Source organism: Dermacentor albipictus, chromosome 3 (assembly GCF_038994185.2).
Source record: "Dermacentor albipictus isolate Rhodes 1998 colony chromosome 3, USDA_Dalb.pri_finalv2, whole genome shotgun sequence".
Lineage (NCBI taxonomy): Eukaryota > Metazoa > Arthropoda > Arachnida > Ixodida > Ixodidae > Dermacentor > Dermacentor albipictus.
Window position 1 is genome coordinate 1396655 of NC_091823.1, and position 27018 is coordinate 1423672.

The window sequence follows — 27018 nt, forward strand, 5'->3', positions numbered from 1 at the left end:
TAGCCCTGTGCAATGCGTGCACTGGTGCCGAGCTTACAGGTCTGACGATGAAGCTGGTCTTTATGTCCTTTACTGCCCCGTCAATATGGTGACGTCTCGACCACCTGATGATCCCGCGCATTGACGGTCAAAGAATGTGCGACACTCGTGGCGTTGCGTCCGCGGTATGGGTTTCAAGGTTTCCAATAGTGCGTGAACCGTCTGCGTAGATTCGCATATATGCGACAGCAGAAAACAAAAAAAATTAGCCCTGTGCAATACGAGCAACGCCTGCTGAACTTGTTGGTTATATTCATAGGCTCATTACCTACCCGAATGTTGCTTGCGGAAGCATGTTCGAACGACGCTTTTTACCGCTATAGCACATTCAAAATCAAGCCATCTGCACCATTACTAAGACTACAAGCTACTCGAACGTTGACTACTTGGTCTCTGAGAGCAAGGTTTTCTTTGTGGAGCAGATATTCTGCTTTAACCTGCATCTTATTTTCTATAAATTGGTAAAAAATCTGCTACATTATCAATTTGTTAACTACCAATAATGTTAACTTACCAATAAACCATATACTTATGGCATTTGCTTGAACGCTTTTCTTTCACATCCGACAGCTCGCAGTAATTGCGGTCAAATTACTTGAGCGCAGACAGCAATGAAAAATGCAGTAATTTACGTAACTCACGAAAGTCATCACTTTCAAACGCGTCCTTTATATCATTCACTAGAACATCTTCAACTTACATTGTGCTACATTTCTTTTTTTCTATTGAGTTGTATAGTGTGCTATGTTTAGTAACTGTAGACCCGCCGTGGTTGCTCAGTGGCTATGGTGTTGGGCTGCTGAGCACGAGGTCGCGGGATCGAATCCCGGCCACGGCGGCCGCATTTCGATGGGGGCGAAATGCGAAAACACCCGTGTGCTTGGATTTAGGTGCACGTTGAAGAACCCCAGGTGGTCGAAATTTCCGGAGCCCTCCACTACGGCGTGCCTCATAATCAGAAAGTGGTTTTGGCACGTAAAACCCCATAATTTAATTTTAGTAACTGTAAAGTTGTCTGTGTAATTCTGCTTTGTGATGTTGTCTAGTGTGCTATGTTTAGTAACTGTAAAGCTGTCTGTGTAATTCCGGTTTGTGGTGTTGTCTACAAGATTTCTACGAAGGCTTTTGAGTTCTTGGTAATTTCTGGATTGATTTTGTCGCTGAGTTAACTTCAAGCACACGTGTTGTAATGCTTACGATGTCTTCGTTGTTGGAATTGGGGCTCCGCGTTCAATATGTAATTTTGGGGCTTTCTCCTTGATAGTGTAGTACCTCTGTTATCAATTTCAGAACAAACACTCGTTTATTTTTTAATTTTTTTTATAGTTGTGATTGTTTGCCAAGGTGAGTTTCCTACTCTCCAATCTGTTTGCAAGCATTTGCTTTCTTGTCGTCCGTATACTGATTCGTTAAAACGCTCAGAAGCCCTCACCTGGTTTCAATTACATTTCTTCTCGCTCACTTGGTGCTCGAAACTTGTTACCTGGCGTTGTTTGTCACTTGCGGGGCATTTTAGAAGCAGCAGACGAGTGTTACCATTTGGGTTCCTGCCTTATTCTAATTACTGATCTTCCTTGAATGCGACCGGTACTGTTTTACACATGCCGCGTTTACTGCAGATTCGCTTCTTGGCGTCACGGCCGCGCTACCCTCGTTTTGTCCGCCTATAACTTTCCACGTTCCTGCATAGCCCAATAAAGTGTGTCAAAACGAAAGTGCTGCTTGCGATTCCGGCGGCGCTCGCGCGCCACTTCCGACGGGGGGGCTCCACTATAGGGGCGCCCCCCACTAGGACCGGTTCCAGTGCGGCCATGGCACGCGCGCCGCGCTGCTGCACCGTGGACGGTGTGGTCGCCTTCATTGGCGTCGTAAGCGCGGTAAGTGGCCCGCGGCCACGGGGCTGCGGACCGCGACTGACGCGCGTCCACTCGCAGCTGATCCACGTGCTCGAGTTCTTCGCCTTCTGGTACCTGCTGGCCGCCTTCTTCATCCTGACCGGGGACGCGCACCGGCCCGACGACCACTTCTGTGAGTGCCGCGAGGCCACAACAAGCCCAGTGTGTGACGACGGCGCTTGCCGCCGCAGGGGGGCTGCTGTACCCGGCGCTGCTGGTGCTGCACTCGGTGCTGCAGGCGGCCCTGTCCCTGCTGCTCGCCGCGGGCGCACTCAAGAGGCGCAAGGCGTACATCCTGCCCTGGATCGTCACCAGCATCGTGGAGTGCGCGCTGCTCTTCAAGTGCAGCATCTTCCTCGGCCTGCAATCGGTATGCGGCCGCGCGTTCGGCGCAGGTACAGCCGTAATACGACGTTATGCGTGCGACGCAGGTGCCCGCCAGCGCGTGGATCACCGCAACCACCGTGGCCTTCTCGAGCGTCCAGGTGGGTCGGTCGGAGGTCGCCCGCCACGCTGCTCACGCTCACCCTTGCCCCGCAGCTCTTCTACGTGTCTTGCGTGGTGCTCTACTTCCGGAGGCTCAAGAAGATGGAACGTGAGATCCAGCCGCCGGAGGTGTACAAGTGCCCGTGATGCTTGTGAGAGGCTTCTGCAGTCGACACTGGTTTTGATATCCACAATAGGAATCGGTATGCCATTGTTGCTTTTATCGAGGCATCCGTGTGGGATATAACAATAATATGTCTTCCTAAATATGACAATTCCCGCTTACGTGTGCCTTAATATCTGTATTGCGCACAACTTTTTTAAAGTTCCAACAAATTAAAAGAAAAATTGCGTGGAGCATGTCACTCAAAAGAGGAGGACATTACTTGAACGAGAAAAAGATTCAGTAACTTTCCACTTGTTCATTAAGGACACGGTGAAATTGCGAAGTGAACATCGAACGTAGTGAAGTCATGTCTGCTTAGAGAATAACCTTAAGACTAAAGAAGCACTTTTTTTGATAGCCGTCCTTAAAATGTACTATGGAATACGTTGGCATCCCAGTTGTTTCCCAAAACGCTTATTCTAGCAGTTCAGGGCTACGTTTATTTATTTTACTTTATCTATTTGTAGTACCTCAAGGACACCTGAGGAGGGGCTATACATAAGCGGTGGGCTGTTTTTGCATATTAGTTTTGCAACGGTGCGTTTCAAGGGGGTTGGGTTTGACTGAAGCACGCCGTTGGCCGGAATGCTCTTCCAGTCCTTTGAGGTTGAGGTTGAGGTTTATTTTCCTTCAAAGATGAAAGAGGGAACTGCGACGAAAGGCAGTAAAGCCTGACGAAGTCACAGTAGTGATTCACATACAGCAGTGAGCAACACAGAAATAAATATTAACATATTATGATAGTGAACAAAATACATTACATCAAACGACAGTATTACAATGAGAAATATTACTGTTGATACAAAGACAGTGCACCATAAATCAAAGGCAGTGTATAAACATGGCATGAGGTCGCTAAAGAAAACACGCACACAGACAACTTGACACGAAAACAAGAGATGCTTCGCTAAGTAGAAAAAAAAAACAGATTATGTTGAATCAGTGCTGATTAGCAACCTGTGTCTTTTTTCAATTTGTTCTTAGGGAGATCGAACATGACACTTAAATATGGGTTATTGAGAACGACTGGAATCTGGTAATCGAGTTTTTGTTTGCCGTAATTTGTCCTAGTTTCAGGGACCAAGTTTCTGTGTTGCCGAACGGGGTATTCAGTAGGAGGGCGGTTTGGAGCAATGGAATACAAACGATAATAATAATAATATTTGGGGTTTTACGTGCCAAAACCACTTTCTGACTATGAGGCACGCCGTAGTGGAGGACTCCGGAAATTTTGACCACCTGGGGTTCTTTAACGTGCACCTAAATCTAAGCACACGGGTGTTTTCGCATTTCGCCTCCATCGAAATGCGGCCGCCGTGGCCAATACAAACGATTACGATGGATGTACTGTAACAGGCAAAATATGTAAACATGGTTTGCCTTAAGTAAATTATGCTTACGATAGAGTGGTAATGTTGGTAGGTTTTCCGGCCTACCATGGTAACGCTCAATAGCCCACAATGCCTTCCTTTGCAAAAGCAATAACTTCTGAAAATTACTTATTGTTGTAGTGCCCCAGACAAGTGCACAATAGGACAATTTGGAAAAAAAATAGTGCGTAGTATATGGACACTTTTAGGGAAAAGGACAAGAGATCGCTGATCCGGTAAAGACAACCAACAGTTTTACTAAGGTCCGTAAGAAGTTTTGAAATATGCGCGTTCCATGATAAATGTTCATTAATCCAGACACCAAGAAACTTCTGAATTGTTACCTGTTGCAGTTGTGTGTTGACGTATATTAGGTTAAGTATGTAATGAACAGAGGCATTAATAGGTCTGAAAATTATGTGCCTGGTTTTTGACAAGCTTAAACTAAACTTATTCGCCTGCACCCAAGCGTATAATTTTACCAAATAAGCGTTCACATAGTTTCTGATTCCGGCAGAGTACGTGATGTGAAAAAAATATTTGCATTGTCAGCGTACATAACCAAATCTGGAGAATCGGGTATGTTACAGATGCCGTTTATATACAATAAAAACAAAAGCGGACCTAATATAGATCCCTGCGGAACCCATTGGGTAATGCGCAAACGGTTCGAAACAAAATTATTCCATGTAACGTATTGTATTCTGTTATTTACGTAACTTTTCAGCAGATGCTGAAAAGGTATGACGTCAAGTGAAAAAAAAAAAAGCCTTTTTGGAAGTGAATAAGAATACAAATTTTTACTTTACCTTATAATCACATTTTTAGGCAAACTGGAGTGTTATATAACGCGTAACATTTTGATATATTTTTATTTAAAATATGTTTATCAAATATGGGTATGATGCCAACACTCGTAAACTTAATTTATCCCGGAACAATCTAACAATTTTTGGCACTCATATAGAAGAGACGCTGACCCCTGCAATGAACCAAACCTAACGAGACAGTGTTGATAGCTAGGCGACTAGAGACATGGATATAAACAAGACGAGGGGACAGACGAGCGCGGGCTGAGTTAAAACCTTACTGCCAGAGTGGTGTCCTGTCACCATCATGGTTACAAATATGTAGAGCATATGAGGAGACAAACATCACAAGGCAAGAGCAGGAGTAATGCTAATGAGTCTTCAGGAACTCTAAAAGCGTAATGATGAAATAACAAAACAAATGCTCTCCTGATAGGTGTGCATTCTTATAAAATTATAACAAAAGTTGTCGTACAATTCTATTCTTGGAGATTCATTGCATTGCCAACTACGTAAGAAATAAGTGTGCAACGTACCATGGAATACGAAACTAGTTATGCTGTTGGCATATGAAAGAAATGCGAAAAACTGTGTTCTGAGAAAATTAACGAAAACGAATTGAAACACATGCAGCGGCTCATATAAAACATTGAGGAGTGATAAAATTCACCATGTTTGTAGCTGGTCTATTCCTCATTCCTGTTTTTGTCTAATCGTGCCTATAGGGCACCTTATATTTATTTTTCTAGGTTCAGTACTGTACAGCTAGGCCTTCACGTTGAGCGGCCGGTGAATTCTAAGACATTTTTTTTTACTTTGTAAAAGGCGTGTTCTATTCTAACTAGGTTCAACATATCAAGTGTGACATCTTGACATTGCTGAAATGATGGTGAGTCAGATACAGCAAAGTTGAGAATGGGAAGGTTCATATAGGTGTCTAATTGGTTGTCTTTTTCCAACTCGTACTATTGAAGCACTCATTCTAGGCAAGACAATGTTTGACAGAGTGCCAATATCTGTAATTGTTTCATGTGGAGCTTTATTCCAAGTTCCTGCAGTCACCCTCACCTTTACCTACCAACTTGTGGGCCCCTCTTCCGACCATTTCGCGTACCCGTCGTCTCCCTCGCCTTCGCACTCCAATCTTCGCCATACTACAGGTATACTATAGTACAAATGAGAAGTACTGCGTATAAACAAAACAAAGAAAGGCAATTTGCTATTTATTTAACGCATAAAAAGCCAGGAAAGTGTCAGTGACATGTTTTAAACGTAGTGCGTTCCACTTGTGGGAGTTTGTGGTTGTCACAGATGGATACATACTTTAAATGCTTTCCAACCCTTATTCCTTGTTTGAACATAATATTAACGTAAATAAAAGAATTAAATACAGCACAATGCGAACATTTTTCTGTTACACATCAAGTCGGTAGCATCAGCATCATTTTCACAGGCACTAGGTGGTGGGGTACAAGTTCCGCTTCATCGTTTGAAAGAGGCAATGCAACTGAAGAGTTTTTGCGGCGAAATGTTTTGAAGGGAATCGCACATCTAAATAGGCAGAAAAAATTGAGTTTTTCGCAAGACAATTGAGTTTTCAGCTTGGCGTCATACATTTATTGTGTGCATGAGGAACGAGGAAGCATTGGAAGTAGTACCGGCTTGAGATGCGTTTTGTCGTGGTTTGTTCCGCTTGAATGGGTGGTAGAGGCTGGTACAATGTTATCTGTCCGAGGTGACATGCGGATGAATTTCTGGAAAACAGAAGTAAGGGTGACTTGCGGCGTGGTGCAAGGCTGGGGACATAGGTTGCTTATTTCAGTTTCGATGAGTTATACGTGGATTCATTGTAAAAAAAAGCAATAAAAATGCTGAATTGTACGGCGCGGCTATGCACTGGTTCAAGCATGTTAATATTGCTACAAGGCGCTGCAGTAGTGAATTATGGGAGGACTGCCGAAGACGACGATCGCCGATAGTCGCGTGCGCGGGCTCCAACTTGTATGCCTGTCTTTTGCCTGTTGTATATATTTTGTAAATACATTGTAAAGCAGCTTTTCGCTGTGTAACATTTTGGTGGAGGTGCGGGTTCTTCAAGTTTCAAGACGGATTTACGTAGCGGACGCTCCTTGACGGCATCTGCAACGCCAGTGCAAGGCAGGGACGAGAATGCTTCGGACAGGTCACCAACCGTGCCTCAACCGTCCACCGCCAACTGCCCCGTCGTCTTCGCACAACCGCGTGACCCAGGTACATTTTCCGGCTCTGACAACACCGATGTCGAAGGATGGCTTCAACTGTACGAACGGGTGAGCACCAGCAACAACTGAGACCAGACTCTGATGCTAGCAAACATCGTATTTTACCTGGCGCGCAAGGCACAAGTGTGGTTTCTGAACCACAAACAGGAACTTACGAGCTTGGAGGTATGTAAGCAAAAGCTCATCGATCTGTTCGGCAAGCCCATAGGACGCCGTCGTGCTGCACAGAAAGAACTTGCATGCCGAGCTCAGACTTGCTCGGCATGCAAGTCCTATGCAAGTCCAGTCCTATGCGACATACACCCGTGAGCAAAGGTTACGGACGAGAGTTTCCGCGATAAAGCTCATTTTCCACTCTGCCTGTGAATGCACCTGGAAATTGAAAGCTGCAATCCAAACTTGGCATTACGAATTTTCTAGTTCACTCGTCAGTTTCCACGTATGCATGTTAACTACAAAGAAATTCAGTTCGTTCGGTGACCCTGTGGACCGTCTACTTTTGCTTACGCATGTACATACAGGACGAGCTCGCGCTTTGTCGCAAAGTCGATTACAAGATGCCGGAAACGGAAAAGGTTGCGCATATCCTTAAAGGTATATGACGCGTTTACACTCCTGGTTTTCAAGAACTCATCCGCACTGCAAGACTTCATCAATGAATGTCGACACTTTGAAGAAGCAAAAAGTCGCCTCGTTACTCCGAACTTCACGCGTCTTCCGAACACGGCTGCGACATCTACCTGCGAGGACCTCCTTCTCTCACCCGTTCCACCCCTTCCTGCTGCATCCGACAATATCGTGCGCATCATCCGCCGCGAGATTGAAGCTGCCTCCTAAGTTCCCTTTCCCCGCAGGGGCGTCTGCGGCAGCAGCCGTTTGGTGTGTTGCGACACCATGTACCCGAGCACACGAGGGTCGGACCCTCCCGCGTGTAGCCGTGCGCGGCTTAGCCGTGTCCGGGGAAAGGGGGATCCTGGGGGTTGAGTCGATGTCGGGTGTTCGGACCTTTAAGGCCCCCCGGCGGAGGCAGCACACCTCTTTGGCCTCTGCTTCACGCAGACGGCACTCCCGGACTGACCCACCCGGGGGAACTTGGTAGTTGCCTTTTCCTGTCTCTCTCTCCCTACAACCTTCGTCTTTTCCTTACTTTCCACTTTTCCTGTCTTCTTCTGGCTTCCCTTTACTTCCAATTTTTCCAGGCAGCAAGGGTTAACCTTGTGTGAATAGCCAACCTAGGTTATTCCATATTTGGTTATAGTGGTAATGTACAGCTGGAGTTTGCAGGTCGTGTTTCACAGGTCCTGCAGCGTCCCCTTGTAGGACTCCGCGGTTTGTGGCTGGCGTTACTGCCGAAATCTCACATATCTTTATGGGTAGCTCCTCCCCCCCCCCCCCCTCCCTGATCGCCCTTAGAAAAGAGGGCGCACCGATGAAGTATTCCAACTTTTTGGCCGGCAAAAAGAATATTTCCCTCGTTTCCACGTTATCCATTCTTAAAAAACCAGCTAAACCAGTGCGAACAATCTCACCATTCCTTGTATCGAAGTCTCTTACCGAAGTGCTTGGTCCAGGTTATAAGGCGTCGAGGATGGCTAGCGGTTACCTCCTCTTGTAGCTCCGCGATCAGAAGCAATTTGAGAAACTGCGTAAACTAGTATAATTTGGGGAGACCCAAGTAGTAGTAACCCCGCACCGCACGATGAATACCACCCGCGGCGTTGTCTCGGACGATGATTTGCTGGAGCTCACTGAGGCTGAACTCTTGGAGGGCTTCAGTGAACAGAATGTTATAAATGTCAAAAGAATTAAGATGAGGCGAGATGGTAAAGAAATTGCGACCAAACAACTAATAGTCACCTTCAATTCAAGTGTCCTGCCCGAGTCAGTCGAAGCCGGGTACGTCAAGCTCCGTGTTAAGCCGTACGTGCCAAATCCGCTCCGATTATTCGAATGCCAGTGTTTTGGCCACAGTTCGCAGAGCTGCCGAGGCCATCAAACTTGTGCAAAATGCAGTGCCCATGAACACACCACTGAAGCTTGTGAGAACGCTCTCCACTGTGTAAACTGTGATGGGGAGCACGCCGCGTACGCGCGGTCGTACCCATCCTGGAAAAAAGAAAAAAAAATTGTAACGATCAAAGTAAAAGAGAATACATCATTCAAGGAGGCACGCAAGCGGGTTTCATACCTGCCCAAGAAAACCTTTTGCCGATGTGACAAGTCAGGGGGCAGCGACACAACGGCTTCCGGTGGCTGTCCGACCCACAAGCAGTGAGTCGGCAGTTACGCCATCTGCCCCCGCGGCGGTTGCAGCTAGCGCTGCTCCGCCAACCCAGCAGAAGGGATCATCGGCCCCGAAAGTAGGCGCAGCCAAGGCTGCCCCAACCTCCCCGACCCCTTCCAGCCCGGGCAACAGCCGGCGCAGCCAAATCCCTAAGGGAGCCCCATCGACCTCCGGGCTGATGGGCGCAGGGGTCTTGCCCTGCGAGGCAGGACTCTCTCGGAAAACTTCTCCCTCGCAGGAGCGCGTGTCCAGCGTCTCACAAGAGGCAATGGACACTACACCTATCCTCACGGCGCACCAAGCGCCTAAAGAGCGGCGAGGCTTCCTCGAACGCTCCAGAAGGGCAGAACCCCGGTTACAGGGCCTCGAAAGAGCTATGTAATCTAATCTCTGAAATCTCTGTAATTACTACTTCTGTTTGTGTACACGCAGCACCTATTTGCTTCCAATATGGATGCACAAATTAATTAATGGAACGTCAGAGTTCTTCTTAGAAACCTTGACGATGTGCAAGAACTCATCCACTAACACAATCCAAAAATGCTGTGTTTACAGGAAACACACTTAAAATCGAAACACAAACTTCCTCCTACGCTATGTTACGTATCGCAGAGAACATGTACCGCGCGATGATGCTGTCGCATCATCGCGCGGTACATGTTGCCATTGTTATTCATAAAAACATAGCGTGTCAACGTTGGCAGCTACAAACGTTCCTTGAAGCAGTGGCGGTTCGAGTTGCTCTCCTAATCAAACTCATCACCATTTGCTCGCTTTACATTGCCCCGCATTACCAATTAAACAAACATGAATTTCAGTCCTTTATAGATCAATTGCCCGAACCTTATGTTGTTCTTGGTGATTTCAATGCACACAGCAGCTTGTAGGAAGACTCTCGTATCGATGCGCGTGGTCGTCTCGTTGAAGAGTTCCTTTTTTCGTCCGGTGCGTGTCTGCTGAATAAAAAGGAACCCACATATTACTGTCTTGCAAACATAACCTTTTTTTCAATTGTTCTTAGCCTAGTTTCCCCGTCTATACTGCCTGAACTTGAATGGGAAGTTACCAACAATCCTTACGGAAGCGACCCCTTTCCCATACTGCTAACACCTAAAGAAAACGAATATCCACCACAGGCTCCTAAGTGGAAGATTGATACAGCCGAATGGGAGAAATTCCGAACTCTCACTAGTATCTCATGGGATGACATGTCCTCGTTAGGAATTGATGCTGTGGTGGAGTATTTTACAGCCTTCATAATAGATGCCGCATCTAGATGCATATCAAAAGTAAATAGCTTGGCATGCAAACAGCGTGTGCCGTGGATGAACGACGAATGTAGGATCGCTCGTAAAAAAAAAAAAAACAGAACAAAGCGTGGGGGTAGCTACGCGCGTCTTCCACTGCGGAGAATCTTATTAACTTTAAGAAAGTAAAGTCCCAAGGCAGGAGAACGCGCCGACAGGCCAGAAGAGAGAGTTGGCCGAAGTTTTTATCGGACATTAACTAGTATGCAGATGAGGCCAAAGTCTGGAACAAGGTTAGTAGGATAAGAGGGCGACAAAGATATTCACTCCCTTTGGTAAATACACAGGGCGATACACTGCAAGGTCAGGCAGACTTACTTGGGGAGTACTTTGAGCGTGTGTCGAGCTCAATCCCCTATTCCCAATCCTTTCTTAAGCATAAATAAATAGAAGAACGTAAGCCAATCATACGAAAATCCAGACAGAATGAACCATATAACCAGCCTTTCAGTATTGCCGAGTTGAGAGCTGCCTTGAACACATGCAAAAGCATTGCACCTGGACCTGACAGAGTCATGTATGACATTATCAGAAACTTACATACTGACACACAAGTTACACTACTCACACTTTTCAGCACTATTTGGGCTGCGGGATACTTCCCATCCACATGGAAAGAAGCGATTGTGGTTCCTGTTCTGAAGCAGGGAAAAAACCCTTCCTTGGCAGCAAGTTATCGTCCGATAGCTCTTACAAATTGTCTGTGTAAGCGTTTTAAAAAAATGATTAATCGCGGACTCATACATTTCTATGAACTCAGCAATATGCTCGATCCCTATCAGTGTGGCTTCAGACAAGGGCGGTCGACAACCGATCATCTTGTGCGCATTGAAGGATATATCCGCGATGCATTTGTACACAAACAGTATTTCCTCTCGATATTCCTCGATATGGAGAAGGCATATGACAGAACATGGCGTTACGGGATCTTGCGAGACTTGTCGGGAATGGGCATCTGTGGAAATATTACTGAAATACTAAAGCGCCAAACAGACGATACAAGAAGAGACACGGACGAGCACTTATGTTGAAAATAATTGAAAGCTATTTCTCGAATCGTATCTTCCGCGTGAAAATCGACAACGTATTATCGCGACCTTTTATCCAAGAAACTGGTGTACCCCAGGGAGCCGTACTCAGTCGCACACCCTTTATCGTTAAGACGAACACACTTCGGGCTTCTGTACCACCGGTCATTTTTTATTTCGCCTACGTGGATGATATACAAATAGGTTTCAAACCCTGCAACCTCACAGTGTGCGAGAGAGAGGTACAGCATGGTTTTAACAAGGCGTCCAAGTGGACAGACCAAAACGTATTTAAAATCAACTCCCACAAAAGTTCTTGTGTTCTCTTCACAAGAAAGAGAGGCCTGCTCCCAGATCCTTGTGTAGAACTAGGCGGACAACAAATTCCTGTCAACAAAGAGCACAAATTTCTAGGTGTTATACTTGACTCCAGGCTTACTTTCATTTCAGACAAAATGTCTTAAAGCAAAGTGTCTAAAAACAATGACCTTACTTAAAATCCTATCCAACACAACATGCGGTAACGACAGGAAGTGCCTTTTGAATTTTTACAGGAGCCTAGTTCGATCACGAATAGATTATGGTGCTGTAGTATATCACTCTGCCGCACCGAGCGCGCTAAAGATGTTAGACCCCGTTCATCATCTGGGTATCCGCCTGGCCACTGGCGCATTTAGAACAAGCCCTGTTGAAAGTCTATATGTAGAGTCAGACGAGTGGTCACTCCATTTTCAGCGAACATACATCAGCTTCACATATTTTATCAAAGTGCGCTCTAATAAAGAACATCCGTGTTAAACAACTGTAAACGACTTGACCTGCGAAACAGTTTTTCGTAATAGACCCTCCATGAGATTTTTTTTGTCACTCCGTGCAAGAGAACTTAGTGAAGAAATGGATGTTCCAGTTCTCGAACATCGCCTAATGCCTCCAGCAAAGCCATTACCGCACTGGGAGTGGCAGGTATTAGACTGTGACGTGTCCTTTGTAGAGGTCACAAAGCACGCACTTGACCTCGAAATCGCTATGCATTTCCGTGAACTTCAATCGAAGTACTCGTGCTCAGAATTCTACACAGATACGTCAAAATCACATGCTGGTGTATCTTATGCTGCTGTTGGTCCCTCTTTTTCTAAATCTGACGTATTGAACCCGCTAACAAGTATCTTCCCTGCAGAAGCCTATGCAGTACTGTCTGCAGTAAAACATACAAATAAATTAAAACTCGACAGAGCTGTAGTATTTACAGACTCGTTAAGTCTTGTAAAAGCGTTAATTTCTTTACAAAAGCATACAAATCCTGTTTTCATTGAAGTTTACTCGCTCTTATGAAATATTTATTTATCACACAGACACGTAGTAAAATGCTGGGTACCTGGCCATAGAGGCATCGAGGGTAATGTATTAGCTGACAAAATGGCCACATCACTCACATCACTAACCCCTTTTCCTACGGCTGCTGTCCCTGTCCCAGATCTGAAGCCTTTTTAAAGAAAGAAACTGCGACAACACTGGCAACGCATGTGGAACGCAGAAACAAATAACAAACTGCACGTTATAAAGCCACAGCTAGGTTTTCGGCCCTCCGCAACAAAATCTCGGCGAACAGATGTCCTATTTTGTCGCCTCAGAATAGGGCACACATTTGGTACCCACAATTTTCTGTTTACTGGAAATTAACCACCGGCCTGTGGTCGATGTGGTGAGAGGCTCACCGTCCTCCACGTCCTCTTGGAGTGTCGAAAAGCCGAATCTGAAACAAAGAAACATTTTCCTCTTGCATACCATTATTGCGTCCCTCTTCACCCAGCTATGTTTCTTGGTAAAGAACCGTTTTTTAACACCAAAATAGTCCTCAATTTTAAATGATGTTGTCCTACGAGTTATAAGCCCATTAAATTATAGCGCATTCTCTTTCCAGAGGACGCCGCTGTGATAGTTGTTCTGTATAGCACATACCTCTAGGCCCTTGTGTCACAAGGGCTCTAACGAGGCCATGGTGCTCTAGTGAATTTTAGAATCTTGTACATTTTTATATGGTATCATTATTTAGCAATGCACCTTAATTCTCATAGTACAAGTCTTTTGTCATTGCCACAATCGTATCACACATAGACTTTATGCACATTAGAGTGACCATTTTAAGGCCCCTTTACAGCCACATCACATCAATTTCATAGAAGTCATAACTTCACTGCAAACTCATCAACACTGGCTTGGCGCTCTTTCGCCATACCTGGCCCTTGCGCCAATAAACACCACATATTCATTCCAGTTCCCCTTCAGGTGCGTAACCCCGATGCGTACCATGCAACCATTTCGCTTATCCAAAGCGTTGTGCGTCAAGAACTAGCAAACGCTGGATTGCAGACGCTCTGCTCAGTCAACGGACCTGGCTACCACCCACCCGCCGCACCTGAGTTATACAGATGCCCATCCGTTCGTCCTCGTTATCAGAATTGCGCAGAATGGCGCACTTCCGATGACAGGCCCATCTGCTTCTGTTGTGGAAGCGTTGGACACATTTACCGCCGTTGTCACAGTGCTTGAAATTTGCAGCCTTGACCGAGCTATGCAGACATCCGATGTCCAGGTGGTAGTTTCCGAGTGCCAGTACGCAATGACGACGACAGCGCTCCGCCATCATGGTCAGCACGGTCAACCCACTACCCTTCGCCATCCCGACACTTGCCCACCTGCTCACCTCTGCGTTGTCGTACTCCCTCATACTTCCGCCGATCATCGGAAAACTGACGGGCGCGGCTCCGAGAGGTGCGCCTGCCACGACGACCCAACCCGAAATTCCTCTGCTCACAACCTCATCATGGACATCAAAACCTCTCAAAGTAGACGTGGACGGCGCACCTGTCGTCGCACTCATTGGCACTGGCGCCCACATATCGGCCATGAACTCAAACCTCCGTATTCGTCTGAAGAAAGTTCTTATCCCTGCTCCGATCGCTGTAGTCGGCGTAACCGATGGTGCGACTCCAGCTGTTTCTGGGTTGTGTATCGCCCGTGTAACTTTTGCCGGGCGCCACACTTCAGTTTTGTTTTACACCTTGGATCAGTGCCCTCATGCAATCATCTTAGGACTTTCTCTCGGCACATTCGGCTCCCATTGACTGCTCTGCAGGGGTTATACAGCTCGCCTTACCTCATGCCGTTGAGCATTGTGATCCTGCGCCGAGTCGGCTGTGTTCCGCCGATTACATTCGTCTACCGTTTGATTGATTGACTGAAAACTTTAATATCCCACTGAGCTGGGGTTCCCGCCTCTTAACCTACACGTAGGTATGGGGGGGAGGACGAAGCAGTCCCCGCGCGTTGAGGACGGTGAGTCTTCATGGCCTCAACGGCCAGGCGGATGGCTCGACGCTTGTCGTCTTCAGCCTCGCTCTGGAGCTAGACCTCCCAGGCTACCCTACTGTCAATGTTTTCCTTGGCCCCTGGGGAGCCAGCACACTCCCATATTATATGGTCTAGCTTACCTTTTTGCTTACAAATTTTGCAGAGGGCGTCATTATAGTCCCTCGTCTGTGTTAAGTAGATCCTATGTGGGGATGTGTAATTGTTTCCCTGGCGGCGCCGCCAAATGCGAGCGTCCTCCAGAGAGAAAGACCGATGCGAAGGCGGAAAGATTCTTCTTTTGGCTTTGTAATGATCTACAATTTCCCTGTACGTGATGATGCCATCTTTGATCCCTGGAACTGGCTGCTCTAGAGTTGTCCGGTGGTAGAGTGCTCGGGCGAGCTCGTGAGCGGCTTCGTTGCATGGGACTTCTTCATGGGCCGGAACCCAAATAAAGGTGATGTCCCTCCTTAGAGGGTTTTTCAGTGGAATTTGGAGGGCTTCTTCCGAGATTCTCCCTTTGTTAACATTTCGGATAGCTAATTTGTTATTACTCCCGCTTTTGTACCCGCACAAGCGAGCGCTATTGCAACTACTTCCTCGGCTGTACAGGCGTCCCTCGTGCACGTGGAACACGCTATCTTAACGCACCCGTCGCCATTAACCACCGTCGATACCGCAGCCCCGTCTCTGCCGCAAGCGGCGTCCACGTACGCTACTTTATGCCCCAGTGTGTTTTTAAATTTATTTACTAGAGCCTTAGCCCTGTGAGCTCTCCTCTCTTTGTTGTAGATAGGATGCATATTTTTAGGTAGGGGGCGATTCGGAAGCGTTTACGCACGTCCAATGGAATGTCCTTCTTGTCAGTCGGGGCACCCCTGTCGCATTGGAGTCCTGTCCATTCCATGATTTTTCTCCCTGTTTTAGACTGGCCTAATCTTTCCAACTAAGACACTCGTACTGCCTAAGTGAGCTCAACTAGCGCGTTGTGAACCCCCATATTGAGAAGGAGGCCTGTCGAGGTCGAGTCTGGGAGCCCTAGGGCTCTCTTAACGCTCTTCCTAATGATCGCATCTGTTTTATCCTTTTCTTCTCGTTTAAACACGAGATGCGGTGTGGCATACGCTATTCGGCTGGTAATGAAGGCTTGCATGAGTCTGAGGAGGCTGTTCTCTTTGAGGCCTCTGTCTTTTAGTGCAACTCTCGTAAAGATCCCCGTGACCTGGGCCGCATATCCTTCTAACTTCTTGATTGTCGTGAGGTTCCATCCATTTCTCTGGATATACATGCCCAGAATTATGATTTCCTCTACCTTGAGAACCTCATTTCCGTTTACGAAGACATTGATGGGTATACTGCTCCCAGCGTACCTGTTTACTTACAAATTTTCAAATTTGCTTACAATGATGCTTATCGAAGCTGAGGTCGAGTTTGCCAAGGCGAACGGGTGCAAGTGAACGATGTTTTTCCGGCCCAAAGCATCACATGTCGTCACCTTGTCATATCTTTTTATATTCCCCACCGCGCCACATCTTGTATATGAGAGTGTTCCTTAACAGTATTAAACAAGTTGGTCCTTTGCGCCACGTACGTCCGCGTCTTGTTCCTTATGTTGGTCAGTGTAACACTAAGCGCAATACAATCATGAACGTCCACCAACTAGCCCCGTTCATTGGTTTAGTAAATAACTGATCCTGCTGCTATTCATTCGAACCCTACCTGATCTTGTATAACATAACGAAGATGATAACGAATAGCATGCACCGAACGCAGTCGGCGATCGTCGAAATCTGCTCAGCGGGTCAAGCGCGTCGGTTTTTATACATCAGTCATCGAAGGTTCCAGAGCAATCGCTGGGGCCCGCGTGCCTTCCAGAAAGTTCTACACTATTCACATCGCGCGATGAAATCAGATTACACAAGGTTCGGTGACAACAGACAGCGGATAGAACCATCGATAACTTTCGAGAAACTTCCGACACATGCATGCGCGTCTGCAGCGCTGCGCGATAACATTTCTTTGACGGTGGAACTTGGTCATCCGATAAAGATGAACTAGTAAAAGATAGACTAGATAAAGATAAACTAGTACACGTGCCAATATCTCGTAAATATATTGCCAAGCGTCTTTTCTCCCCGTAACAATATGGTTGTATTCGTATGAATTCCAAAGAGCACATGCGTATTCTAATTTAGGCCTTACTATGGAGCAGTATGTTGAAAGTTTGACAGAGGGTAGTGCTAATCAGATATTATGGCAGAGAACCAATAGCACGTTCAGCATCATTGGTTTTGTTGTCTGCGTGTGCGCATGTACCAAGATAGATCATAGTACAGATAATTTCCTAAGTATGTGTAGATTCTAATAGAGGGGATCACGAAACCAGAGATTACGTATGCGTGAGTGTGGTAGGAGTTCTTGAAGTGAAAAGAAAGATGTTGGGGAAGTGGGGTTCAAAGGCATTAACGATTTGATGCACCAAGCTTCAATGAGTGAGAAGTCAGACTGAAAGGAGAGAATGTCGCTGTTGTTGTTAATAGGGCTTCTTCAAATAGCTGAGTCGTCGAAGAAATGTTATACCGGTGTCACGCGTCCACTTGTGATAGCAATCGGCACTGATCCGGATCGAAATTCTCGACTGCAATTGGCTCTCTCGCCCATCTTGTGCAAAGGAGCCAATCACGACCGAGAAATTCTATCCGGATCGGGCTTGATCGCAATGAAAAGTGCGCCGTGTAACGTACCCATATTAGTTGGGATATCGTTAAACACTGGGTGTGCCAACTATCACGCCCCAAAATTTCATCATCATCATCATCATCCTGTTTACGCCCACTGCAGGGCAAAGGCCTCTCCCATACTTCTCCAACTACCCCGGTCATATACTAATTGTGACCATGTTGTCCCTGCAAATTTCTTAATCTCATCCGCCCACCTAGCTTTCTGCCGTCCCCTGCTACGCTTCCCTTCCTTTGGAATCCAGTTCTTAACCCTTATTGACCATCCGTTATCTTCCCTGCTCATTGCGTGTCCTGCACATGCCCATTTCTTTTTCTTGATTTCAACTAAGATGTCATTAACTCGCATTTGTTCCCTCACCCAATCTGCTCTTTTCTTATCCCTTAACGTTACACCCATCATTCTTCTTTCCATAGCTCGTTGCGTCGTCCTCAATTTAAGTAGAACCCTTTTCGTAAGCCTCCACGTTTCTGCCCCGTAGGTGAGTACTGGTAAGGCGCAGCTATTATACACTTTTCTCTTGAGGGATAATGGCAACCTGCTGTTCATGATCTGAGAATGCCTGCCAAACGCGCCCCAGCCCATTCTTATTCTTCTGATTATTTCCGTATCATGATCCGGATCTGCGGTCACTACCTGTCCTAAGTAGATGTATTCCCTTACCACTTCCAGTGCCTCGCTACCTATCGTAAGCTGCTGTTCTTTTCCGAAACTGTTAAACATTACTTTAGTTTTCTGCAAATCAATTTTTAGACCCACTCTTCTGCTTTGCCTCTCCAGGTCAGTGAGCATGCATTGCAATTGGTCCCCTGAGTTACTAAGCATGGCAATATTATCAGCGAATTGCAAGTTACTAAAATATTCTCCATTAACTTTTGTCCCCAATTCTTCCCAATCCAGGTCTCTGTATACCTCCTGCAAACACGCTGTGAATAGCATTGGAGATATCGTATCTCCCTGCCTGATGCCTTTCTTTATTGGGAATTTGTTGCTTTCTTTACAGGGGGCTACGGTGCCTGTGGAGCCGCTATAAATATGTTTCAGTATATTTACATAAGGCTCGTCTACACCCTGATTCCGCAATGCCTCCATGACTGCTGAGGTTTCGACTGAATCGAAGGCTTTCTCGTAATCAATGAAAGCTACATATAAGGGTTGGTTATATTCCGCAAATTTCTCTATCACCTGATTGATAGCCTGAAAATGGTGTAATGCTGAGTAGCATTACGGCTTCCTGCCTGGTGCTTTGGTTCACAGAAGTCTAAGGTGTTCCTGATTCTATTTGCGATTACCTTAGTAAATACTTTGTAGGCAACGGACAGTAAGCTGATCAGTCTATAATTTTTACAGTCTTTTGCGTCCCCTGTCATATGGATTAGGATTATGTTAGCGTTCTTCCAAGATTCCGGTACGCTCGAAGTCATGAGGCATTGCACATAGAGGGTGGCCAGTTTTTCTAGAACAATCTGCCCACCATCCTTCAACAAATCTGCTGTTATGGGATCCTCCACAGCTGCCTTCCCCCTTTGCATAGCTCCCAAGGCTTTCTGTACTTCTTCCGGTGTTACTTGTGGGATTTCAAATTCCTCTAGACTATTCTCTCTTCCATTATATTAGTGGGTGTCACTGGTAGTGTATAAATCTATATAGAACTCATCAGCCACTTGAACTAGCTTATCCATATTAGTAATGATATTGCCGGCTTTGTCTCTTAATGCATACATCTGATTCTTGCCAATTCCTAGTTTCTTCATCATTGCTTTTAGGTTTCCTCCATTCCTGAGAGCATGTTCAATTCTATCCATATTATACTTCCTTATGTAAGCTTTACGCTTGTTGATCAACTTGGAAAGTTCTGCCAGTTCTTTTCTAGCTGTAGGGTTAGAGGCTTTCATACATTGGCGGTTCCTAATCAGATCTCCTGCGATAGCTTACTGGTATCCTGTCTAACGGAGTGGCCACCGACTTATATTGCAGACTCCTTAATGATGCCCATAAGATTGTCGTTCATATCTTCAACACTAAGGTCTTCTTGCGGAGTTAAAGGCGAATGCCTGTTCTGTAGCTTGATCCGGAATTCCTCTGTTTTCCCCCTTCCTCTGTTTCCTGTTTTCCCCCTAGCCGGGGCGGACAGGCGAGTGGTGCCTTCGGGTGGGGAGGCTGAGAGAATGCGGCGCCTCTGATATGTTCGTAAGCAAAGTAGGCAGAGGTGCGCCGGAACTTGCGGAACAGATCGAGACACCGTCGCGGCGTGCTATGGATCAAGTATGGTCGGCAGAATGTTGTCCTGGGCTCAGCACAGGAGCACCTTTTGTGATGAGTTGGTCTTGTTTGTAGGCGTGCCTGGTGTTGGTCATGTAGGATGCGAGTGGGACGCGGGGCGCATGCAGTTAGAAGCGCCAAAGGGCATCGGCGGCGTTAGAAGACAAAGTACGAGCGTAGGTTTGTTTTTTTGTTTACTTCCTGCAACGTGGTTGATACTCAATTTGCTGCGCCAGTAGAGACGTCGTTCCTCTCCGCCGTAGCCGAGGCGCGCGGAGCAGTTTCTCTCCGGCTCCGCAATAAGTAGGCGACACGTCGTACGTGCTCCTGAGGAGTGGGTAGCTTTCGATGAACAACGCCGCGAGCAGAACCGAGAACGAGTTCGTCTACGCAGTGCCGATTATGCATCCCGGGCACAAGAACAGGCTCGTGCAGCCGAGCGCAAACAGCACCTGCGTACCGAACATCCGGCAGCCTACCAAGTCGTCGTTTAATGAATCGTCGGGATTAACCGAGTGATAAACACCGGAGCCGCACATTTCAGCTTCGCTGGTTAACCAACCGTACTGAGTGCATAGACGGTGATTTGGTATTCTACATTTCATTAAAGTTTGCGCCGCAAAAACTTATGAGGCACGGCGCATTTAGGCAGCGTATTAATGTTAAAGAAAGCAGCGCCCCAGGCGGCGGCTGCGAAACGCCATTTACGACTGAGGCGCCATCGCTGGTGGTAAGACTAAACTGGCGCCAATGTTCAAGGCCCGGTATATATGCTGCCGAGTCCACTGATGCATGCTTGGCTCACACTTGGATTATAGAGGCTAGAAGGGAAAACCTTCTAGCCTCTGTACTTGGATTTTCACGGTGGTCAGTGGTGCCAGCATCGTCCGGGTACCACGTGTCGGTGAAACGTGGAGAAGTTGGTGAGCTGATGCGATTGCAGACGGTGTTTTCAGAATCATAAATATTTCGTGCACTGTGAAACCATTTGGATGATGGCAGGAGAGTGGCGCCTCTGAAGATGGCAGCGTCAGACTTTCGCTGTTATTCAAAGTACGGAAAGCCATCGTGAGCGTCTGCATAAACAAATCCAGCAGAACCCATCTCAGGATGAATGCCGTCGATCATGGACATTGAAGAAATGCAGCCGCACTCTCCTACTGCCGAAACGCGTCAGGTGTGAGGCATGCATGCTGCCTCGTGCGCACCGTCTGACAGCGCCGCTTTCGTGAACGCGTATACGCGCGTGCGAGTTCGAGCAAGGTCCTCGAATACACTTGTCGCGGGTTTACTTCCGCCCAGCACCATGTAAATTCCAAAGTATATCTTTTCTGTCACTGAAGAGCAGAACATACCCAGCGGCACAGACCCAGTGTCTCATATACAGGGACCTAGATTATTCTAGCGGTAGCTTTCAAACCCTGTTCCTCCAGCACAGCAGCCCGATGCTCTACCCATCAGACTGTGGACTACCCAATGACTCAAGTTGGCAGGAAGCATATATATATATATATATATATATATATATATATATATATATATATATATATATATATATATATATATATATATATATATATATATATATATATATATATATATAGCTAACCAACCCTTCCCCTAGTGAAAAATGGTGGTAAGCGAAGCTTGTTCTACGTGCACCTGACCTTCGTCACGGTTAAGTAACCGACAGGTAATGGTGCCGAATTGCTTCGGCCTCTCGCTACCAAAGCTCGGGATCTTCTCGTCGCTGTCAGTTTGCCTGGGCGCGGGCGGCTCTAGATCAGCGCGCCAACGGCGAGCCCTTTCACGGACGAGTTCTCATCGCCACTCGTTGAGCGCTGCCGGTTCCTCAGGAGAACGCACAACGCGTAGCCGCCCCATCCGTTTCTGAGAATGAACTAAAGGGAAACGGAACGGAGCCGGCACAGTGCGCGCAAAACCCTTTCGTGCCCTTTCCTTCCCCGGCGCAAGCGAAACGGCTCTGATTGGTTGCGGAGTCTCCGGCGCCGCGGTGCAGCTGTCAACTCATCAAACCACCCTTTGCCGCAGCTTCTCTGCTCTGCCTTGACGCCTGATGCATCAAGGCTCATTTTATTTATTGTTTGTTAGCAACGTCCCTGCTCTCCTAAAGATCGCCCGTTACGTGACGCCATCGGTCAAAATAGGGTGCTCCACATCCGACCGCCATGACTCTTGATTGGAGCTCCCAGTCGCTGTAGGACAATTGGTAGGATACATTGCACGCGCAATGCGGAGGTTGTGGGTTCGGTCCCCATAGGCGACAAGTTATGTCTTCGTCCACTTTCATTTCTCTTTAACAGCGAAGCTGTACATGGCTTGTTTCCAGCGGATGAATGTCCATAGACCAAGAACCGTGGGCAGATCCCGAAAATAGTGCAATACTGGGCCGGCCCGTGGCGGAGGTGAAGGAGGCTTCAAGCACTCCACCAACTTGCAAAAATAAGTTTAATATCTTGGGTCCAAATACAACCCGTATCAGATATTAAGCTGATAATAAAAGATACTACACTTTGACCCGCGTCGGCCATGTCTGTGTTCGCACCACCCTCTCTTTGTCGGCGTTCCAAGCGCTCGCGTATCTCCTTCCCTTCCGCTATCCAGTGGTGGCGGTCCCGTCGAAACGTCACGCGAATGTATATATCACGGTAAACGAGTCCGTATCTTTGTTCAAAATTCTGTGTCACCTCTGTATCGTATGCTAAACAGCTTCGCTGCTTATGCACCTTCCCAGAGTAGAATGGCTTATGATTTTTTCTTCGTTATTTTCTACATTACAACTTCAGCCACAGCTAATTACCCTTATGCTTTTCTTGAATTTATTGCTTGTTGGGTTTATATTCTTGTGATTAACAAAAATCGAGCCCCTCTGTTTCCCTTGCACTCGTTTATATATAAGCAAAGCAATGTGCGTGAAGTATCTTAACAATGCTAATCGCATTAAAAGCAGGCCGGTCGAGAGAAAGCTGGCCATCAATGTCATCTCATGATTTCTGATAGACTTGACTTCACTACTGCTCGGTTCCCATTTCGGAGTTGCACAATGTGTCCTAAAACAAATAAAGAATTAGGTATATGCATTTTCATTAGCTAGCTAGACATTGTGATTTCTCACGCAGCTGATTTCCGCGTCCGCTAGGAATGTGTACGAAAAGTTGAAAAATCACTGGCAAATTAAAAGAAAAGCCTGTTGCAACAAAATGAACAATTGCTATCCAACGCTGGTGCATGCATGCAGTTTTGATTAAGACCTAGCAACTACGACATTCGTACACGCCTCGCATACCACACTGCAGCTTTAGCCACCACTCCTAAGAGCTGCCATCAATTTTAACGCGATAGCGTTAAGGGTCCCGTATCGACATGTTTGCACAGTGCAAAACACGAGGACTGAAGGAAGAACACAACACAGGTGCTGTATTGTGGTCGTCCTTCAGTCCTTGTATTTTGCGCTGTGTAAACGACTCGATATTGAATCACCAACTCACCCAAGCTTCCACTTCATCAAGGTTCCCGTGCCGCAGAAAATCCGGTTTCGGCGTCCCGCGTCGACTGCCGTTTCGGCAAAAGTCATTTATAACTGAAGGAAAAAACAGTCACAAAACACAAAGGACGAGAAGAGAGGTTCACACCACAACGGCTGGACTATCAACTGAGCTTTATTAGAAACGACGTAGTCCCAGCAAGGCCAGCAGAGCATGCGCAACCACAGCATCACTAATCACATAGCATGAAAAGTCAAGTTATTGCATCTATCGTAAGCGATCTAAAAAGGCAAATTCTTTTTCAAGTAAGCGCACCGAGGTTACTAATGCAGCCATCACCTAATAAAGTGATGTAGCACGCTTCCAGGATTTCTTCTTCTTTGCCCTTGCCCCTACGAAGAATCGTTACATTGCTGAACAAAGGGCATTAAATCATCATCATCGTGGTCCACGCAAGAGGCCACGTTTCTACCAGAAAGCTCGCCTTCGTGCATAGCGTTCGCCGCCAGCGTTTCTCGGTAAACATTACGGTCACCTAAGCTTACGGTCACCGGGAAGCGCGAGAAGCAGTCAAGGATATTTGAATGCTATCGCGTTCCACTCTTAAAGGTGAAGCTTAAGCGTCCTCCAAATTTTTATACACACGGCAAAGTCACCGTTCAAGTGACAGCAACGTTTACGCATGCGCGCAACCATCAATCCATTGTAAAAGACGGCTTTCTTTTTTTCATTCGCAGGAATCTGTGCAGGCACAGCCAAAACACGGCAAAGTCTCATCAACTACGTGGGCAACAACACAGAAAAGTTTCTGCGTTTGCATTCAATAGGTGAGGCGTAAACTCGTAAAGGCACATGGGATGTGTCGTCTGCTCGGCTCTTCTGGTTCAACCAATGACGGTTCCGACGCACAATTCCTGGGGCCGGTCGCGTTTGCTCTCCGTGCATTTTCATCGCCCACGCTGCTAATTTCTAGACCTCTGATGGTCGCATCCATGACTGACCACGAAATCTGAGCATAGGCAGTCATTTTAAATATTTGCTTAGCCGAATCGATCGAACACGTGAAGTAGCGATGCGTGCTGTCGCATTCTTGTGCTTACCTTGAATGTCGGCTCACACTTTCTTGTTCTCAAGTGAATTCTGTCCACGGCAACGATAAATGTTTCTTTTTTACTTATTTCATCTCAATTTCACCAGCTTGTTCAAACATGCATGGTTTAGTAGTGGAGGCACTACAGGCGGCCAAGTGGTTCCAATACAAGCGTTTTCTTGACCTCTTGGAACACCATTCAGGCGAGCATCACGCATGATATAGCGATCTTAACTTGGTCTTCGATGTAAAATTAACCAGGTGTACTGGGAGGATTGAAAAAACGAAGACAGCAATTTTTCTCGTATATTTCGTGAAAGGTGCACGAGTCGAGGATAACGATCGCAAAGCTGCAGTGTTTTCCTTATAAAAAGATGCATATGAAGCATACTCCAGCGTGCGGGGAAGCCAACTGCAGTCGACGAGCGCTCTAGCATGCCTAATGTTCCATATCTCACACAAATATCACAATGTGCCCCAAACACAAGGGGTACACGCTAGCTTTGAACGCGTTAGAGAGTTTTATAATAAATGTCTTTGTGAAGTTGGAGAAAGTGATACTACATGAAAACTTGCTTAAACCATGCAGACCACGTGGCTAACGTTTGGTATTACGTTTGTTCAAGGAAATATCAGTAACGTGGAAAGCAAGCTATTTTACTAGACAACACATGCACGACTCGCATGTAAACGTCGCAAAACATATAAAGGTTTACTGTAAAATGATATAAAATTGCGAGTATGTGATGCCAACTTGTCCAAGCATCTACTTTAGCAGTGATATAAAAGTTTGAAAAGTCAAATGTGTGGAAAGTGTCAAGGTTCTTAGCAGTTGCTGTGCGTGCAACGCGATTTATCAACGACAGGTGAACACGTAAGTGTACAGAACGGGCACATATCGCGACTCAAATATTACAAAATCTTCACGTCCTAAGCCCGAACAAAATGGACGTGAGAACAAGTGCGATTTGTCATTCAAGGTAACTGCGACAGCACGCACAGGTAATTCGACCGATCGGATAAATAAAAAAAAGAATTATTTTCAACGACTGCCTGGGTCAGTCATCGCTGCGACCTGAGCACACCTCGCAAAGAAGGGAATCGCACGCTGGAACCGTCATCTGTTGAACTACGAGCTTTTACGCCCCACCTATTACAAACAGACCAACAAAAATGAGTCCCGCAAACGGACATTTGTGATACTCAGAAATAGCCATTACCAGCGCAAATATTTTACGTCAGCAGACGGTGAGCGCAGAATTTAAATAAATTCTTTTTTCCAGAATTGCAGGAAGTGTTGTGCGCAGTTCGCGGCATCACGACGTGTGTAATTATCGCCAAACGTAATTATCGAGGATTATTAAAATTATTACATTGGAGCTGCGCGGCTGCGGCGGTGAAAGGGCGCTGCTGCAACGTCGCCGCAATAGGAACAGCCAGCAAGAAAGGAAGAAAGGAAATCAACTTTAGTCAAGGTCCTACAGACCACGAGAGCTTTGGGCTCTCACGGAGTGGGCGTCTCTCACGACGGAATCGGGAGCTTGAATTTCCTGGCGGCGTCGTGGACCTGCTGGACGGCCCAGATCTCCAATCGCGCCCCAGATGAGTAGAAGCGTCGGTGTTGACTGTAAGAGCCATGGCGCAGTGCCAAGCACTGTTCCCCGCATGGCCGGCGCATCCTCTACCAAGTCGCACGAAAATGAGCCTGTTAGGAATAATAAATCCTTAATACCGCCTTTAGTAAGCTACGATGCTTACAACCACAATGGGAATGACATCCTGCAAAGAACAAATGGCCACGTCTTGGCAGGTGGCCAGACCAAGGCCTTCATGCCAAGAGTGCATGAAATGAGAACATTGTGACAAAGCAAAAACACTTTATTAAAATGTAATGCTTATGCAAGGTTCGAACAAACTGTGTGAGAAATGCAAATAGAAGTAAAAGTACATCAACAATGACAAAAGTCGCAGAAAGGATTCGTAATGAACTCGAAAGTGAACATTCACTAGCACATAAACAAAATTCCAAGTACACATACAAAAATGAACAGAAAAACCTGGAGTGTACTTAAGTGTCTAATTCATCATAGTAAAGTGCACGTGCTATTAGATGGACTAGAGTTATGCAGAAGTGACATCGGAGCAAATGGAAGAAGTAAACTGAAAAATGCAAGAGTATGAATCGGATGGTCCAAAAGGACTTCTTCTTGGGCAAGTTGGTGCTTAGATTTCCTAGGTATACTTTGTGGCGCAAAATACATTTCTGGAAAAGGGACAGAAGAAAGAGAGACAGTGAAGCGCCTCTGTCTCTCTTTCTTCTGTCCCTTTTCCAGAAAAGTATTTTGCGCCACAAAGTATACCTAGGAATCGGATGGTAACTGCCTCCAAGCAATGTTACCAATCAGCTAGAAGCTTGAAAAGAGCA

The 27018-nt window shown here is 46.4% G+C and overlaps 1 protein-coding gene and 1 pseudogene across 1 annotated transcript; one reads left to right on the forward strand and one right to left on the reverse strand.

Moving 5' to 3' along the window:
* The first annotated feature begins 1779 nt into the window (after nucleotides 1-1779).
* Nucleotides 1780-25878, forward strand: LOC135919925 (uncharacterized). The gene is made up of 6 exons (XM_065453938.2): nucleotides 1780-1916; nucleotides 1974-2067; nucleotides 2126-2304; nucleotides 2366-2419; nucleotides 2475-2623; nucleotides 24241-25878. Exons 1-5 carry the CDS (start codon nucleotides 1851-1853, stop codon nucleotides 2565-2567), a joined length of 486 nt encoding a protein of 161 aa, XP_065310010.1. The 5' UTR covers nucleotides 1780-1850; the 3' UTR covers nucleotides 2568-2623; nucleotides 24241-25878.
* On the reverse strand, nucleotides 22370-22549 carry LOC135919944 (U2 spliceosomal RNA; annotated as a pseudogene).
* Nucleotides 25879-27018: the final 1140 nt, after the last annotated feature.

Excerpts from the sequence above, each read along its gene's own strand:
- LOC135919925 (XM_065453938.2), top strand. The coding sequence starts at position 1,851 with ATGGCACGCGCGCCGCGCTGCTGCACCGTGGACGGTGTGGTCGCCTTC. Across the intron at positions 2,305-2,365 it reads TCTTCCTCGGCCTGCAATCG|GTGCCCGCCAGCGCGTGGAT; the intron begins GTATGCGGCCGC and ends CGTGCGACGCAG. Across the intron at positions 2,420-2,474 it reads TGGCCTTCTCGAGCGTCCAG|CTCTTCTACGTGTCTTGCGT; the intron begins GTGGGTCGGTCG and ends CTTGCCCCGCAG.